The sequence below is a fragment of the Lissotriton vulgaris genome, chromosome 1_1 (genome assembly GCF_964263255.1).
Source record: "Lissotriton vulgaris chromosome 1_1, aLisVul1.2, whole genome shotgun sequence".
Lineage (NCBI taxonomy): Eukaryota > Metazoa > Chordata > Amphibia > Caudata > Salamandridae > Lissotriton > Lissotriton vulgaris.
Genome location: NC_141685.1, coordinates 1,919,513,126 through 1,919,531,440, shown reverse-complemented (window position 1 = coordinate 1,919,531,440; position 18,315 = coordinate 1,919,513,126). Strand labels below are relative to the sequence as shown.

The following is an 18,315-nucleotide window of genomic DNA, read 5'->3' as shown; positions in this document are numbered from 1 at the left end:
TCTCAAACACGCAGGCCCTACTTGCACGCTACGATAGGGCTCATTATGACACCCTAGAAACACTGCTGCAACACTTGCCTGACCAGTACAAGGAGGCAGTGGAAATGTTAATTCAGGAAGGAAAGCTCATCACAAACGCTTCCATCAAATGTGCGCTGGACGTGGCTGACACAGCCTCCAGGGCAATCAACACTAGTGTGTTGCTGAGAAGACATGCATGGCTTAGGATATCAGGTTTCAAACCGGATATACAAACAACCATCCTGAACCAAACAGTTAATCCTGACCACCTGTTCGGCCCTGAGGTGGATGCGACACTGGAAAAAATGAAGAAAGACACAGACACGGCGAAGTCTATGGGGGCCCTCCAGTCTCAGCAGTTTCGGGGTGGTTCCTTTCGCCGCTCCAATACCAGAGGCACCTCAAGGGGTCAGGCATCGCAATCCACACAGTATTATAAAAGTAATACCCAAACCTCATACACCAACAAGGGTAGAGGTGGCTATAGAGGCAACAGCATCAAAGGCAGGGGACGTGGAAACAACAGCTCCAGGTCCACCACCGCCAACAAGCAGTGACGCCTTGTCACTGCCCCCCGACCACACAACACCGGTCGGGGGGAGACTCCAGCAGTTCCTGCCCGCATGGAATTCCATCACCACGGACAGGTGGGTCAAGTCTCTTATCCAGTACGGTTACTGTCTGGAACTTACTTCCACTCCACCAAACATACCTCCAAGAAGCCGTCCTATGTCCGGCGAGCACTTGCACTTGTTGCAGCAGGAAGTTCAAGTCATGCTGCAAAAAGGGGCAATAGAGCTCGTCCCACTGCAAGAAAGGGGTACAGGAGTTTACTCTCTGTACTTTCTAATCCCCAAGAAGGACGGATCCCTACGGCCCATCCTGGACCTCAGGCCCCTCAACTGGTACATTCTCTCGGAGCATTTCCATATGCTCACGTTGCAGCAGGTACTCCCTCTGCTTCAACAGGGGGACTTCCTGGCTACGTTGGATCTAAAAGATGCATACTTTCATATCCCCTTGCATCCTTCCCACAGGAAGTATCTCAGATTCACAATTCAGGACCAGCACTACCAGTTCAGGGTTCTGCCGTTCGGGGTCACCACAGCGCCAAGGGTCTTTACGAAGTGCCTGGCGACTGTGGCGGCGCACCTACGACGCCAGAACGTCCACGTCTACCCTTACCTGGACGACTGGCTCATTCAGGCAAAAACAGAGCCGCAGTGCGCCGACCACGTGTCCCGCACTATTCATCTCCTGCACGATCTGGGATTCTCTCTGAACTACCCGAAATCCCATCTCCAGCCCGCCCATGTACGACAGTATCTGGGCGCGACAATAAACACTCTGGCAGCCACTGCGCAGCCAAATTCAGTGAGAATCGCCAGTATCCAAACGCTGATCCAACGATTCAGACCCCAACACTCGCTTCCAGCGAGTGTTCATGCAGTTGATAGGCATGATGGCCTCCTGCATCTCCATTGTCCCGCACGCAAGACTACATATGCGTCCGCTTCAGGAGTGCCTAGCACGTCAGTGGACTCAGGCTCATGGGCAACTGACAGACCTAGTGTTGGTGAGCGGTCGGGCATACAAATCTCTGCATTGGTGGAATCCACAAAACCTTTGCAAGGGCCGACCATTCCAAGAGCCTGTGCCACAGATTATCCTGACGACGGACGCTTCTCTCCAGGGATGGGGAGCGCATGTACTCCACTACACGGTGCAGGGACTATGGACACTACAGCAAAGGAAGATGCACATCAATGTGTTGGAACTGATGGCAATCTTCATGGCCTTGAAGGCGTTCAAAGTACATCTGTGCAACAAAGTCGTGTTGATCCGGACGGACAACATGACAGCCATGTACTACATTCAGAAGCAGGGAGGCACACACTCTCCGCAGCTGTCTCATCTGGCTCAGAGCATGTGGAAGTGGGCCATTCATAGGAACATCTTCCTCATGGCAGAGCATCTCCCGGGCAAGGACAACCAGATGGCGGACCTGCTCAGCAGGCACAGCCATCAAATGCACGAGTGGGAGATACATCCATCAGTACTCCAACCGTACTTCCAAAGGTGGGGTCATCCAGAGATAGACCTGTTCGCCACAAAGGAGAACGCAAAATGCCAAAGCTTCGCCGCCAGGTTCCCACACCCGCAATCACAGGGCAATGCGATGTGGATGAACTGGTCAGGCAGATTTGCGTACGCTTTTCCCCCAGCACCTCTGATACCGCTGGTGGCACGCAAGCTCAGGCAGCACTCGATGACTCTCATCCTGGTTGCTCCAACGTGGGCTCGCCAACCGTGGTACACCACGTTTCTGGAACTCTCTGTGGTACCGCATCAAAGGCTTCATCTCACTCCCAGCCTTCTGACGCAGAGCCATGGCGACATTCAGCACCCAGATCCGCAACAGCTCAACCTGGCGATCTGGCTCCTGAAGTCCTAGGGTTTGGCTACTTCAATCTTCCTCCCGATTGCATGAACATCATTCGGGAGGCAAGGAAGCCCACTACTAGAGCTTGTTATGCGGCTAAATGGAAGAGGTTTGTCATCTACTGTGTTAACCACGATATTGACCCGCTAGTTGCTTCCATTCAAAACATCATTTGTTACCTGTTCCACCTGTATCAATGCAATTTGGCGTACTCTTCCATCCGCATTCACCTGTCTGCTATGGCAGCATACCTCCAGAATAGGCAACACTGTCGCTTTTTAAGGTCCCTGCTATCAAGGCTTTTCTGGAAGGACTCAAGAGAGTCATTCCACCAAGGACCCCACCAGCTCCAGAATGGAACCTCAATGTGGTTCTTACAAGACTGATGGGTCCTCCCTTCGAGCCACTGCACTCTTGTGAGCTTCAGTTTCTGACTTGGAAGGTTGCTTTCTTAGTAGCAATTACATCGCTACGGAGGGTTAGCGAGTTGCAGGCGCTCACCATCCAAGAACCTTTCTTCCAAGTACATGCTAACAGGGTTGTGCTCCGCACTAACCCTAAATTCTTACCCAAGGTTGTATCTCAATTCCATATGAACCAGACAATTGAGTTGCCGGTGTTTTTCCAAAACCCAGAGACGCTGGCGGAGCGGATGCTCCACACCCTTGACGTTAAAAGAGCCTTGATGTACTACGTGGACAGGACAAAAGATTTTCGCAAAACCAAGCAGCTTTTCGTTGCTTTTGCCACACACCACAAGGGAAACGCTATCTCCAAAGCTGGGATCGCTAGGTGGATCGTGAAATGCATTCAAATCTGTTACGCTAAAGCTAAACGCACTCTCACTATCCCACCAAGAGCCCACTCCACCAGGAAGTTGGGGGCCTCTATGGCTTTCCTAGGTAACATTCCCTTAGAAGATATTTGTAGAGCAGCCACATGGTCTACCACACATACTTTCACTAAACATTACTGTGTAGACGTACACTCCAAACAGCAGGCAGCTGTTGGTCAGGCTGTTCTCAAAACACTTTTTCAGACTGCTGCAGCTGGCACGGGCGGCCGCCGCTAATGGAGGGACTGCTATGTATTCTATGCACAGATATGAATTCAGCAGCCCACATGCCTCGAACTGCAAATGCTACTTACCAGTATGCATCTGTTCTTGGCATGTAGGGCTGCTGACATTCATATCGCCCGCCCTCCTCCCCGGCGCCTGTAGCAGCTGCAGTATTCATATATTTATATGCTCATAGCATGGTCATCACTCACATACTTCACTCCATCTCTGCCAATGGCTAAAAACAATCTGGGGATGGAGGCGATGCCCATGCGCACTGTAGTCCAGGGGAGGAGCCACCTATCTCGTGATACTTCGAAGACTCTTCCAGGACAACAATGTGCAATCATCCGGACCCAACACTAGGCGGCGATCTATGCACAGATATGAATGTCAGCAGCCCTACATGCCAAGAACAGATGCATACTGGTAAGTAGCATTTGCATTGTAAGTCACCCCTAAAGCAGGCCTGACCGCCCTAATGTAGGATGCTGAATGTTACATGTGAGGGGACACTGGTGAAAATTAGTTCCCCAGCTACATGATGGCTTCACTGAAAATAGGGATGTTTGGTATCAAACATCTCTTATTAATGAACCCACACTGATTCCATTGATGGATTCCTCAATACATGGACCATGAGGGCACCTTAGAGGCGCCCCCATAAAACCTACCATCTTCTGGTGAGCTTGTTGACTGGTTTCTGCCAGCCTGCCCCCCAAGACACTGTTCTGAACTCCTAGGATGAGAGCATTTGCTTTCAGGAGGCCCAGAAAGAAAGCCTGTCGAGGCAGAGGATGTACCACCCTCCCCCACAGGATGACCTGCTGATTAGTCGTCCTAGGCCGGCAAGCTTCAATCAGCTGCCTCCTTTGAAATGCAAATCTGGCTCCCCCTCATAGAAGGGAAGCTGGTCCCCTTGGCCAGAGCCACTTTGGCACCCAGACAATCGGGAAAATTAGCTAGTCGGATAGGTGTGCCACCCCCAGTCTTGTACCTCCCCTAAGGTGGGCTAAACTGAGGTGGACACAATTTTGTTTTATTAGTAGCCATCTTTGTGAGGGCATACTTAGGAAATTTGGGACAGGGTTCTGCCCACTTCCAACAGGAATTGGTCATATAGGGGCGTAGTAACTCCTAGGGTCAGTAGCCCATTGGCTTCTGCCCTACACACTCCTAACACCCCTAAATTGAGTATTTAGGGGAGCCCATGACACCAGAAGAGCCGAGCAGATCTTGACAACCTATGAACAAGAAGGACACAGAAGAGCCGCAAAAGCAGAAGACGGAAGAGATCCACTGACTTCCTCTAGACCCCCTGATGTCACCCGCATTAGGCCCCCCTCTACTGCAACTTCTCCTGGTAAGAAAACCTGATTCCTAAAGATACCTCTGTGCCCGTCGTACCTAGGCCATGGAGAAGAGGACCAAAGGTGTCCCTTCGTCCTCAAATCACCCCTGTTGGTTCAGCCCGACAGGTTCCCCCATTCAATGCCTGCAGCCTCTTTTTACCATGACTGTTGTATATAGAATAACATTGGGCACCCACCGCTGTTTTGCATCTCTGCACTCAGCCGCCCTAGTGCTGGTGGCGGAGTTCTGCTGCTGCTGCCTTGGACCTTGCCCACTACTCATTTTAACACCTTTGAGATGGGTCCCGTAAGTCGTTGTAATATACCTGAATGCTGCATTGCTTTTTCCTCCCATAGGATAACATTGCATCCTCCAGAAATTTCGACTTTTTGAACTGAAAATAATTCATATTTATAAACGTACTCCCTGAACAATTATCTTCAGATGCCTAAACATATATAAAGATACATTTTTGTAAATTAGTGTGGATCTTCTTTTTGAGTCGCATGTCTCATTTATTGACTGTTGTATTTTCAGATGTCTTGCACTCATCTGTGTTAAGCCTAAGACTGCTCAACCTCACTACCACCTAACGGAGCACTTTGGGATTGCCATAGTTAGCCCCTGTCCACTAATAAGAGAACTCCTGGACTCTTTACGCAATATATCAGATTTTTGATAACCACATTAATAGCCACTTCCTACAATTACTTTCCAATGTTTGTAAAATATACATAGTTTCTAAAAGCTAGCCTTCACAAGGTAAACTCTAATACAACTTTTGACTTAATGAATTCAAAATGCTGTAAGTCTCCTCTGCCCTTAATAGGCTCTTCTGCATTTTGTTCTGTTGTCACTAATTTAAAATGTGTGATTTGGGAATGACCAAGAAAATGCATATTGGTGCCCTGTGGTGTAATAATTCTTTTATCCCTATTGGAAATCTTTTTTTTCTTTGAGCAAGCATGTAGCCATAAACTGGCAGTTACTATTCTGCCCTGCCTGAGATCAATAGTTCACCATATTCTTTCTTTGCACAAGCTGACAATGGATGGTGGTGAAAGGGCCCTGCACCACTCCGTTTTCCAGTGCCCCCGATCTTTTAGGGCGATCTTCAGCACTTGAGTCCTTATTTAAGTCAGCCTCTCTGCATTCTCCTGTGAACCCTGATATTTGCACAGCTGTCTTTTTTTGTGTAGAGTTTTATATATCGATAACTAGACCCAAAGGTATCAGAGCACTTTACATGAGCACCAGTTATGTTACAGATTATTTTTTGTTAGGCACGGGGAGATTAATTGATTTGCCCAGAATCGCCGAATGTTGAGCGTCCCTGCCGAGACTCGAACCTAGTTCCCCAGTTCCGAGATCGACCGTCCTAGCCGTTAGACCACATTCTCTCCCCACTTTACTGTCGACATTTGGAATTGCACTTTGTGTGTGTGCAAAAGTATAATCCAACCAAGGTAGAGAGTGGCAATAAAGATTCAATGCACTTGAATGTTCTCAGTACTTGATAGGAGGGAAGAAAAATACTCGTGTACAAATGTACCGTGCTTGCTTTCAAATAACTCCAAACCTGACACCTCTCCAGAGTTAGCCATACCTTCCCCTTCTGTGCCACGATTCTGCCCTTAAACCTAATAGTATTTGACCACCACAAGCACACTAGTATTACTTCCAGGTTGTGCATTTTCCTCCTTGTATCCTTTCATAGGAGAACTCTTCTTCTTTACCTTAGGATCTAGTCTTCCAACGCATTTTTAAAGCAACTGTCAAGAGGCTTTCTTTCCTACGTAAAGATGCCTTATAGCTTTTCAGTTGCATATGGGCATATATGCAAGTTCATGGATGTGTTGACGATCTTGAACTGCCTTGTCTTTATTTTTGGCACTTTTATGTTAGTATTTATTAAGAAGCTGTTGTACCAGTTTTCAGTGCAAATGTTGGTTTTATTGTTTTACATTATCAACTGGTTTCCCAAAGTATACAAGCAATGCACTTTTACAGAATACTAAATAAACTGCTGTTCACTGGAGTAGTCTGTTGAATACAAAATGATGCAAAACTGTGCTAAGTTCATCTTTCCTGGTGTGAATTAGAAAAAGAATGATGTTTTTATATCTTTCTCTGCAGTTGTCAACCCCACAAACTCCCAAGAATATTCACCGGACACAACATGAAACCTTTTTCAAAACCCCAGGAAGCCTTGGAAGCCCCATCACTTGGCGAAGAAGTGAAGGAGCTCTGAGAACCAGCAGCTCTGCTCAGAGGAGACTGCAGATTTCAAGTGGTGGCTCTGAGTGAGAGAGTGAGTTGATCATCTCAAGAGGTGTCACTGGAGCTCATAAGGTTACTTCTACAAAATGATCAGTCCATCAAGAATGGAACTCGACACACCTGAATACCACGCTGTGCTCTTTACCGGCTGTCGTGATTCAGAGCGTCCATTGAGCCTGCTCCTCCGTGTATCTTCCAACCGCTGAAAGTGCGCTTTGTTAATAGTAAAATGATTAAATGTTTCCAAAAGTTGAACGGTGCACCTATAGAATTATCACATTTTTGCTTTTTATTTAAAAAAAACATTTTACTACTGCGAGTCTAACTGAATTGGCGGTTCGAGTACCATAATTTTGAAAGTGATGGAGCTCTTAACCAAATGTAGCTGTTTTTGGTCAACTTCATGTGGATCCTATGTAAATCTGGCCATGTGGGTCATGTTGTGCATCCGTGCACCAACTTCCCATACCAGGACCTGTACTCTCTCCTCAGCTAATGTTTGACATCAAATCCAGCTCTGGTGCCTTGGCTAGTTATACTTGAAATCATTCTGGACTGTTTGCTCAGTCCTTTGGCAAAACATTGATACAGTGCAGCACTGTTGTAGTGCACGGTGCAGCGCATCTGCAATATCTGTGAAGAAAAAGCTGCAGTTTTGTTGCAAGAGTTTACAGCCTGGAAGCCGATGTGTTTTTCAGGTTATTGCTCCACTTGAATGTACTCACTGTTAATGTTTGCCTGCACTTACTTCCCAGAGTCTACAGTCCTCTGATGATTGTATGTGGGAAAAGGAACTCTTGGACCTAAATAACTGTGAAATATAAGTTTGTGAATACCAGTGTTGATGAGTGAAATGCATTAGAGCCTTCCCAATTGTTCTAATTACAAAATGTCTTGTATTTAATGAAGGTCTCGGGCAGACCTAAAGCAGCAAATCAAAATGTCTTATACACAAGTAAATAACATTTGTACCAGCTTTTAAAATATACTATTTAGCTACCAAGTAGCTGCCAAACAAAAGATAATGCCTTCTCGCTTTTTCCCGTGATGTTCATGTTATTTGTGAAATTCCTGCAATAGTCTCTGTCTGTACGTTAATTTGGCAATCTATGTAAACTTGAAACTTATAGGTGAAGTGGAGAGTAACTCATGTCTTCTCTATGTTTTGTGATTTACAGTTACCGAAATTAGTGCGGAATGTATGATTTAATATAGCCTTATAGCCCGCCGTAGAGGGCTATACCGGCTATTAAAGGCCCTCTCCAGCGTTAAAGGCCCCGAGCCAAAGGCGAGGGCCTTTAACAAGGGAGAGGGACTTTAATAGCAGTATAGCCCATCTACGAAGGGCTATAAGGCTATTAGAACATTCTGTCACTAGAGGACAGAATGTTCTAACAAAAAAAACAAAGCCTTTTGGGAGCGTGAGGGGATTGGAATCCCCTCAGGTTACCTGGAGCCTTTGTTCACAGCCAGAGCTGTGAACAAAGAAATAAAGGAATGTTGGAGCTCCAGGCTTATACCAGCCATTATAAGCCCAGAGCACTCCATTGTTTTCAATGGAGCTCCCAACATTCCAATGTCGTAAATTATTATTATTGCAGATAAAAAAAAAAGCCAATGTGCCTGAATTATTACTGGTCTCGAGCTTTGACAACAGTCCCAGTCTACTGTAGTCACAGGTCATTACATGTATGACTAGCATACATGAACGCTCGCAGGAGCTGCACAAGGATTCGTGAGATGAGTCCTCAGAAGCATTGTTCAGCCACATGATCGCAAGTGATCTTAATCCTGAATAACAAAACAATTGCAAGAAGCAAGGATGTGTGACATGCACTGGTAGCACATCCCTAAGTAAAAGGAAAGCATGGTCATTGGGCCATACCATGCCAACTCCCGCCCTGTTGTCTTGTAAATGCTCATTCTAGATAGTACATCGTGCATCAGTAAACATGTTTTGTGCACTTCAAAGCTTCGTTAAATCAGTAGAATAAGTAATATTTTTTGCACGTACAGGTCCCACAATCTACATCTATCCATAGAAACCGTTCTTGCTGAAAGAAAATTCTTGGGGTCTTTTTTTTTACGGCCCACGTGAAAGCATTGATTTTTCAACTGTGGCTGTGTACTCTGTAAGAGCACATTTTATGCCTGGGATTAATCATTGACTTTAAGCAAGAATAGTAACATTGGTTTTTGCATTGGATGAAAACAAATCTGAAGAATAAGCTGGGCATTTAAGGAACCCCCATTTCGGTGACTTTGATGTCTTCGGCCATCAACATAAAGCTCACAATAGGAATATTTGGGAACGAATTTGAGCTTCAATTTGTGATTTGTATTAACTAGCAGTTACAGTATACATTTTTGCTTTTCTGTAATATACGAAATTTGATATGTTGTCAATCCTGTACTGTAACACCATGGTTTCCTTTTATGTATGATAGGTTTTCCTACAGTTACTACTGTAGTATTTTTGTGCAAACAGAGACCGGTTCATTAATGATGTGGATGCTATTTTACAGATTGTGAGCCATATCTACCTCTGTTAACCCCAGCACAGAGGTTTCAGGGGTCACTTGTTCATTAGACAAAGCAGACCTAGATAATATCAGTCTACTTCAAGTTAGTAGAGCAACTATAACAGATATTATGGGCCAGATGTACGACAATTCACTTTTGGGAGTCGAAATTTGTGTCAAATTGTAGCTTGCAAAAGTGAATGTACAACAGTGTTTGAGACACGATTTGCGATTCCCAATCAGGTTTCAAATTGCATGCCTCATTAATATTCATGAGGCACGCGTAATTTGCGACCCCATTGGGAATGGCTAGCACTCACAGGGATGGTGGCCTGCTGGGGTCAGCAGACCACCATGTCTGTGACTGCTTTTCGAATAAAGCTGTTTTTTTTCTTGCAGCCCAATTTCCTTAAAGGGAAACGGGATGTATTTAAAAAAGAAAAATGAAACTTGGGACCAGTGCCTTCTCTTAAAAAATATTTTCGCACACACTCACAAAGGGGAATGGGTCCCCTTTGAACCCCTTCCCTACTTCAAGTAGGTGGTAAACTGCGAGTTTTGCGACTGCAAATGCGGTCGCAAAACAATGGTACATGCCGTTTAGACTCGCTATTAGGAAGGGACGCCCTTGGTTTGCCCCTTCATAACAGTAAGTTGCAAACTTTATTTTGCAAGTCAGTGACTCGCAAAATAGCATATGTACATACTACCATCATGTTTTTACGATCGCAAATAGGTTGATTTCCCTTTTGCAACAGCCTAATTGTAATGGAGAGGATATAAGCAACAATGGGTCCCTAAGAATTGAGAGAGCTGCAGGAACACTGTGTTTCTCTTTACTTCCAGACATAGATATCGGCTGCTCACAACAGTCATTATCTACATGTGAGAGTCTAAGGGAAAAAGAGTAAGAACTAAAAAATCTTATTTGGCATTACCAGAAGGGAAATCAGTAATTCCCCTTTTCTTTGTAGGCCTTCAGAGTCCAACTCATGGGTCGGATTGCCCCAATTAACAATTGTACTTAGAATGGCAAACCACAAAGAAGTAAACTACGCCAGTTGTTAAATCTTTGCTTGCTGACTCTGTACCTTAATTAAAAACCTAGCATCTCACATTAATAAAAGGTGAGACACGGATGGTGTTATAAAAACAATCGAGCTTCCTTGTTTGGGTTTGAGCCAAGTGATAAAGCTCATTAAATCCCTGCAGCCCACAGAATGAGCTAACACTTGGTGAACACGGTCTTCAACCTGTACGGCATAATTGAAACTCTTAAAGGCACACAGTTGCTTAGAGTATGCAAGGAAAGAACTGTCCTGGTAAACTGTTGCTTAAAAAAAATATTTTTTTAGTAGTGAACTAGTTAATTTAATCAAGTTTATAGTTTTTTTGTCATCAATATTTCAATGTTTTTATAAGAGCAAGGTTTTGGGAGAATGCACCAGAAAAACACAGTGAATGCTTGCACTACAAATTCCACAATTAAGGTATTTGAATTTCCCTGCGTTTGTGACTCTTGTAGGGGAAGTTGACGTAAATAAATTGAAGATGTGGCAATCCAAAATGTTGACGAATGTGATTGCCACTGATAATACAAGGATAACACAAGCTTTTATTTTGCACTGAGAAGTGCCCATATGTACTATGTTGTGCAGGGTTTGTAAAACCTAGTGTTCTGGTACAAATATTTTTATTTTTTTGGTCTGGGTAAGGGTGTATTGCATATATACTTGAATCTACTTATCACGTTTACATTTCTAAATGTCATCTTAAAAGATGGTGCTATTCTGTATTTAAAAGCTGTATTTTGTGATATAAAGCTGCTTACTTTTGTATCATTGCACTGCTAGTTTTATATAGATATTAATTTTATTGCTGCTTGTAAGTATATACTGTTTAGGTATTACTACCTTTTTTTACTTAGCTATGTTTTTATAGCTATTTACATGTAACTTAATTACAAGCACACTTTGTTTTTCCTTATGGACATTGGAAACTACAAAATAGGAATAAAGATAAAACATACAAATTAACAAGTGTGTACTCCTTTTGTTTCATGTAACTTGAACTATTATGATGGACACATATAAGTGCAGATTCCCTGCCTTAGAATATTTCCCAGGTGCTAACTGGATCTGGGAGAATTTTGTAGTAGCGCTTCTGTGTGCTGCTAGGTGGCCTTGTGTGGCTTTGCGTTGGCTCTAAACCACCCTGACAGAGTGCAACCACATATAAGCACCACCTGCGTGTGACATCAGTGACTTACTTCCCCACATCCTAACATGAATCCAGAGTTAAGTATCCACATTTGTCATTCTTCAGACAACTCCTCAGATTTTTTTGACATTGTGCTACAGAAGGATGTCACTCACAAAAACAACAGGATTCAAGCTGCGATGTAACTCCAGCAAGCAGATGTCAGTTCCTCTGACCCTCATAATGTGTACCTTAGTGCCTGCACTCTGGGCACAGCTCAAAGTCATGGGGCAAGTGTGCCAAATGTACCCGAAGACAATAATAGTTCGGAAGGAGAATTTGTATATCACAAACACAACTCCCACACAAAGTACTACAATAAGTACAAGTCTTAGCGCAAACATAAGTAAGCGAAGTGGGACTGGCTCCAGTCTGACTTCAGAGAAAAGTTGTGACAGCATCAAGATGCAAGTTGCTCGCCATTGAGGTCACCGTCTAATTCCTCAGTTGGTCTCAATGTGCCCTAATTTTTTCTGGGTTGTAGATGATCCACAGCAGATTGATACCTTCAAAGAGGCCACACTGCAAACTCTTGCTTCTTGCTTTCTCTGACGTACCTTTGGGTATTCTGGAACCGCAGGGGCCTCTAGTCTGGTTACCACAATGGGTCTCTCCCAGGCAACGTGGGATTTTTTTATTGGGCCCGTACGAACTCCAGTACAGATTCCAACTCCTGCCTCGTGATCCACGCTTGATCCCGCTTCCCCAATGTCTGTGCCAATTACACCAATGCCAGAGGTTGTTCCAATGCCAACTGGGTGAATCTCTCCAGCTACCAGTGGTTTGCATGCTACTCCCTGGATAAACCCGTTTTAAACTCATTGGTGGATAGCTGTAATTCTAGTAGTTTGACTTCCCTCCTAACCACCACTGCAAACGTGACACTTTCTTCCATTGGTTGCCTGTGTGGCAAATCAAGCTCTGTCTCAGAGAAGCGTTTGTTTTGCTGAAATAAAAGATGTATACCAAATTAAAAAAATGAATTTCCTAAATGTTTTTAAAGCTGATATTTTGGTGATAAATTATGCTGCAATGGGGAGACTTATTAGTAATATGATTACCTGGGTGCTAGGAGCTTTGCAGTTATGAGTGTTTTGTTTACCCACAGAGGCATTCCACATAAGGGAAACATCTTTTGCCAACAGTGACTGATGTACTGAGGTGATCATGGTCAGTAAACTTGTATATGATGGCTACTAATGTAATCTTGTCTGGTGTGGTCACTATTACAACACTAGTAATGTTAGCAACTTGGGCTGATTTTCATTGAACATAAGTACCTCTTATCACAGAAAAGGTTGAAGACCCCTCGTCTAAAACAAAATACTGATGGAAATTATACAGCCTGGGCCAGCAGTCTCGGAGTCATTACTTCCTTTAAATGATGCCGTCACATATACCTTAGTGGCTACCTGGTCGAAACAATCTTCAGGTCTCCCTGTTAGCCGGCAAGTAGGTCAGAGTCATAGTTAGGCACCTGGTAATCCACACCTTTGCAGCATGAATCCTTTGTGCATCATTCCACCATCTATTGGTTGGGTCTGGAATTATCGCAGTTTCATGTTTTTCCTTTGTGGGGCATCGATCACCATTTGGGGCTAGATCCATCCCTTGTGTGATGTCAGACGGCATTCTTGGAAGTTCATGAGTGTGATAGCCATCTTCAGATTCTTTTTTCCGCTGTTGGGTCTGGAAGCAAGGGGAGACACTCAGAAGTTTTGGACACAATCCTCAAAATAGTTTAGGACTTTTAAGGAAAAAACATTCTCCATCGATTGAGAAGACACCGGAGATCGAGAGAGACCTCTGGACACCTTTCCCTGTTGGGGGAATCCTGACAGAGCAACAACGACTCAGATAGACTCAGATAGACCGACATGAGACAAGGTAGGGGCCATGGAAAATACTTCAAATTTGCTGTGATTGCCACCACAAATTTGCGCAACGCAATCCACACAACGTCTGTAACCTCTGCCTGCCGAGGGATCACAAGGATTAGGACTGCAAGGCCTGCACTGTATTTGTGTAGAAGACTCTCGAGGCCTGTTGAAGCAGAGGGAGTAACATCACGCAGCCATGCTTGTAGACATGAGTCCCTTGCTCACTGCACCATCAGTATTCAAGCCGGGCCGACGACGGCTGAAATGCCAGAAACCGGTCCCCGGAAGCTTGTCTCCTTTCTGGTGAAGAATTGGCTTGGTAGTTTGGTCTGCCCTGTTCCCATGATGCACTGGGCCAGGGACAGACTAATTTGCATATAGCCAGGTTCTGAGGTGGGATGGTGCAGTGAGCTAAATAACGGTGATGGATCAAGCCCTGATCTTTGGACTGGGTAAGAGTGGTCTGCTTAATTCAGACACTCTGTTCATCACCACCCCCTTTTCTGAATCGTTTTTGGCCACTATAGGTGTGGCAGGGTATACTCAGACATGAGTCCCTTGCTCACTGCACCATCATGATTCAAGCAAGCCGGGCCGACGGCGGCTGAAATGCCAGAAACCGGTCCCCGGAAGCTTGTCTCCTTTCTGGTGAAGAATTGACTTGGTAGTTTGGTCTGCCCTGTTCCCATGATGCACTGGGCCAGGGACAGACTAATTTGCATATAGCCAGGTTCTGAGCTGGGATGGTGCAGTGAGCTAAATAACGGTGATGGATCAAGCCCTGATCTTTGGACTGGGTAAGAGTGGTCTGCCTAATTCAGACACTCTGTTCATCACCACCCCCTTTTCTTAATTGTAGATGAGAAACAACAGGTATCACTGAGGGATTTGGGCCTCAAGCAACTAAGCGAGCATGCAGTGACTACAGAATTGACATACAGAGGGTCAGACATCAAGATCCTCGAAGGGAATGCTGAGAGAAGGCATACTGCGAAGAAGAAAACGGACAAGGTAACAAAAACACCTCACATCTGTTACCAATGGCCTTGAAAAGAAGGCGCAAAAGGAATCTCAGGTGTCAAAGAAAATGATGACCGAGTGTCAGCCGCGGCCAAAAGAACACCACGTATCCCATTCCAGGAACACTGATGAGCGAAAAATGTTGAGATCAACGAAGGCAGGTGCTAAACAAGGGGCCTCGGAGGTCAAGACCACACCTTCGGAAGCAGAATCCACCACACTCAAGAAGAGGATCTCCCAGGCTTCAGATGCTGAAAGGGCCCTTGAGGTGGAGAAGAAGAATAGATGCCTGGAGGCAGAAATGGCAGCACTCCTTCAATGAAAGAAGGTAGTTCGAGGCACTAAAGAAGTTCATGATTCCTGATAGGTCCTCCACTACCATAGAGGAAGAAGAGGGTATCCTCAAAGTTCCGGCAACCCCCGAACCTTACGAAGAAGGCATCGAGGAGGAACTCAACATTCCAGAAGAGGAGGAAGCGACTGGAATTTTCGAGGAAGAGTGGAACAACCTCGACACAGAAGCCCTGAAGAAGACATCTGTAGCTATCTCTCTAAGGCTTCACTATCGAACAACATAGCCTTAAACAAGAGCCTCATCAAGATAGCAGATGATACCTTTGGGGTTCCAAAGGAGGAGAAAGAAGAATCCTATTTCCTCCTAGAAACAGTAGCACCATCCACGACAGGGTACACAATACCTTCCAATGCTGCCACCCATTCTGGACCAGGCAAGGAGGCCTTCAAGGAGCCGGCTGCAGCAAAGGGAGTAACCCCAAGGCTTGAGAAAAATACAAACCCTCCGCTAGGAAGCCTTTATACATTCAAGGGAACACAGTAGCTGACTCCATCATTGTTACCACAGCAAGGAGGAGGAGCAACACGCATTCTTCCACTGGCCCACCTCCGGAGAGGGAAAGTAAGAGAAAGTACATGGTGGGGAGAAAAATGGAGAAGGAGGCAGCAACGCATTGTCGCATTGTGAACTCTAATGCCCTCCTCAATAGGTATGGCCACCAACAAAGGGACAACATTGAGGAACTAATGAACAATCTTCTAGAGGAAGATAAAAAGAGCAAAGTCCTTCATACTGGATGGAAAAAACTTAGCAAACACCTATCTGAAATCAGTTCTAGACGCAGCCGATTCAGCCATCAGGCCAATGTGCACAGGCACAACACTAAGAAGACACACCTGGCTCAAAATTTCAGGCTTCAAACAGGTAAAAACTCCCAAAATCAATAAATCCTTCACAAGAGACGCCCTGTTTGGAAATGAGCTAGATGAGTCCCTACAACAAATAAAAAAGGACAATGAGACGGCCATGGTTTGGGAGGCCCTGCAACAGAGGGGAACCTTCAAAAGAGGAGGATTTAACCTGAGAAGACCAACAGGAAGGGAGGGGTCTTCTCAACAGAGCGACATCAACATCCACCACAAGGCAACAGACACCAGTCAAACCAGCAGTCCGGATACAAATCTTGGTAGCAGCAACCGAATCAGTTATTTCGTGGCAGAGGAAGAGCTAGGGGCCAACCCTCAAGAGGGGGAGGAGCAAACTCCAAGTGACTTGCCCACAAAAGAGGACCCCCACACAACACCAGTGGGAGACAGAAAGCACTTTACCCACTTGAATGGGATAACATAACTACAGACAGTTGGATTTTAAATGTGGTACACCACAGCTATTGTATAGAAAAAACAAAGAAACCTCCACCAGATCTTCCAAAGAACAGAACTCTTACAATTAAGAGAGGAAATAAAGGAACTCCTAGAAAAACAAGCAATATAGAAAGTACAAACAAGGGAAACTACTCACCCTATTTCTTGGTGCCAAAGTAAGATTTCAAGATGTCAACACTACAAAAAGTAATCCCAAAACTACAAAAAGGGGACTTCATGACAACAATAGATCTAAAGGACGTCTATCTGCACATCCCCATCAACCAAGCACACAAGAGATGCCTCCGGTTTATCTACGAGGACACTCACTATCAATTCAAGGTCTTGCCCTTCAGAATAATATCAGAACCAAGAGTTTTCACAAAGTGCCTAGCAGCAGTAGCAGCGTCCTTAAGAAGGAGAAGTATCCACGTCTATCCTTATCTAGACGACTGGCTGGTGAGGGCAAGTTATCCAGTATTGGGGTATCTTTCATAGATTCACATGCCTGAATCATCCCCAGTCGCCGTGGTGGGAGACCCGCGGTATATAAAAAAGCAGTGCCAAAAGTAAATTACAGTAGTAGGCCCTATCAGAAGGCCTGAGGCCTAGATAGTAGTAGCCTATCTACCTCATTATGCTAAAAAGACCAGTCTTTGCACCAACCAATCAGCTCACAGCACCCTCTAGAACTCTCTCTGCAGAGCCAGTTCTCCCATTTTCACCGCACGTCGTGTGGAAGGGAGTCTCCCTGAGTCTTGACTCAGTTTTTTCTTCAGAGCTTCAGGATGTCTGACAAGAAGGCCTTGTTAAGACCTTGTAGAACTTGCGAAAAGAAAAGGGTCAATGTTGATGACCAGCATAAGGACTGCATTTATTGCCTCTACCCAAAACATGAGGCTAAACATTGTAAGATCTGCTGCACCTTCCCTTCTAAAACTTTAAGGGATAGGGAGGCCAGAGTCCTTTTGTGGCTAAAATCCTCTTCTACGGATGATGAAGACAGAGCTTCTACCTCCAGTAAAAGAGCGAGATCTCAAGAGGATATTTCAAGTGAGGAGAGAAAGCATGTTAAAACCTCCCACTCCACTTCAGGCTCTTCACAGAGATCTCCACATACTATCTCTAGAGCCTCAGCCACCAAAGATTTGTCCAAGAAAACCGTGAGTAAGAGCTCTTCTGTCTCCTCACCTATGACTACCATCTCTACTTCGACTTCATCTATGGCTATGATCACCACCACAGCCATTACGTCTCCTATTTTGTGTACAAAAATATGTATTGTGGCTAAAAGAACCCTCGTTGACGACTCATCAGCGACAACCTCGACGACTAAGAAGCTTTCGTCGACTAAGAAGCCCCTGTCGACGAAGTCATCTACGCCACCGTCGACGACTGTCTCGTCGACGAAGAAGCGGAGGCCATCGACGGCGAGTCTGTCGACAGCAGCCCCGTCGACATCGAACCTGTCGACGATCGTCCCCTGGACGGCGGCTCAGTTGACGTCGAGCCCATCGACGACATCCCCGTCGATGTCGAGTCCATCGACGACGGTCCCGTCTGTCAATTCCTTCGACGACGATTCCCTCGTCGTCGACCTCGTCGACGATGGTCCTATCGTCGACGGCTGTGTCTTTACAGCTAGCACCATTGTTACCGGTGCCATCAAGATCAATGGACTCTTATTCGATTAGGCCTATCACTATGAAGCCGACTTTCTCTACCCCGCTCTCATCAAAAACCTTCCAGCTGGTATCATACCAGAGGCAACAAGGATCTTATATTTCACCGCTCATGCCCTCTCATCTTCTAGAGTCT

The 18,315-nt window shown here is 45.3% G+C and overlaps 1 protein-coding gene across 2 annotated transcripts in view; it reads left to right on the top strand.

The window, feature by feature from the left end:
* E2F7 (E2F transcription factor 7) overlaps positions 1 to 9,852 on the top strand; it is a 53,932-nt gene extending 44,080 nt beyond the window's left edge. The window contains exon 13 of one of the 2 annotated variants that reach the window (XM_086919574.1): positions 7,014 to 9,852. In XM_086919574.1, coding sequence (XP_086775700.1) covers positions 7,014 to 7,184 — 171 coding nt within the window. In that variant the 3' untranslated portion in view covers positions 7,185 to 9,852. The remainder of the gene's footprint in view (positions 1 to 7,013) is intronic. The other variant, XM_086919570.1, reaches the window with a different exon arrangement.
* The last annotated feature ends 8,463 nt before the right edge of the window (positions 9,853 to 18,315 follow it).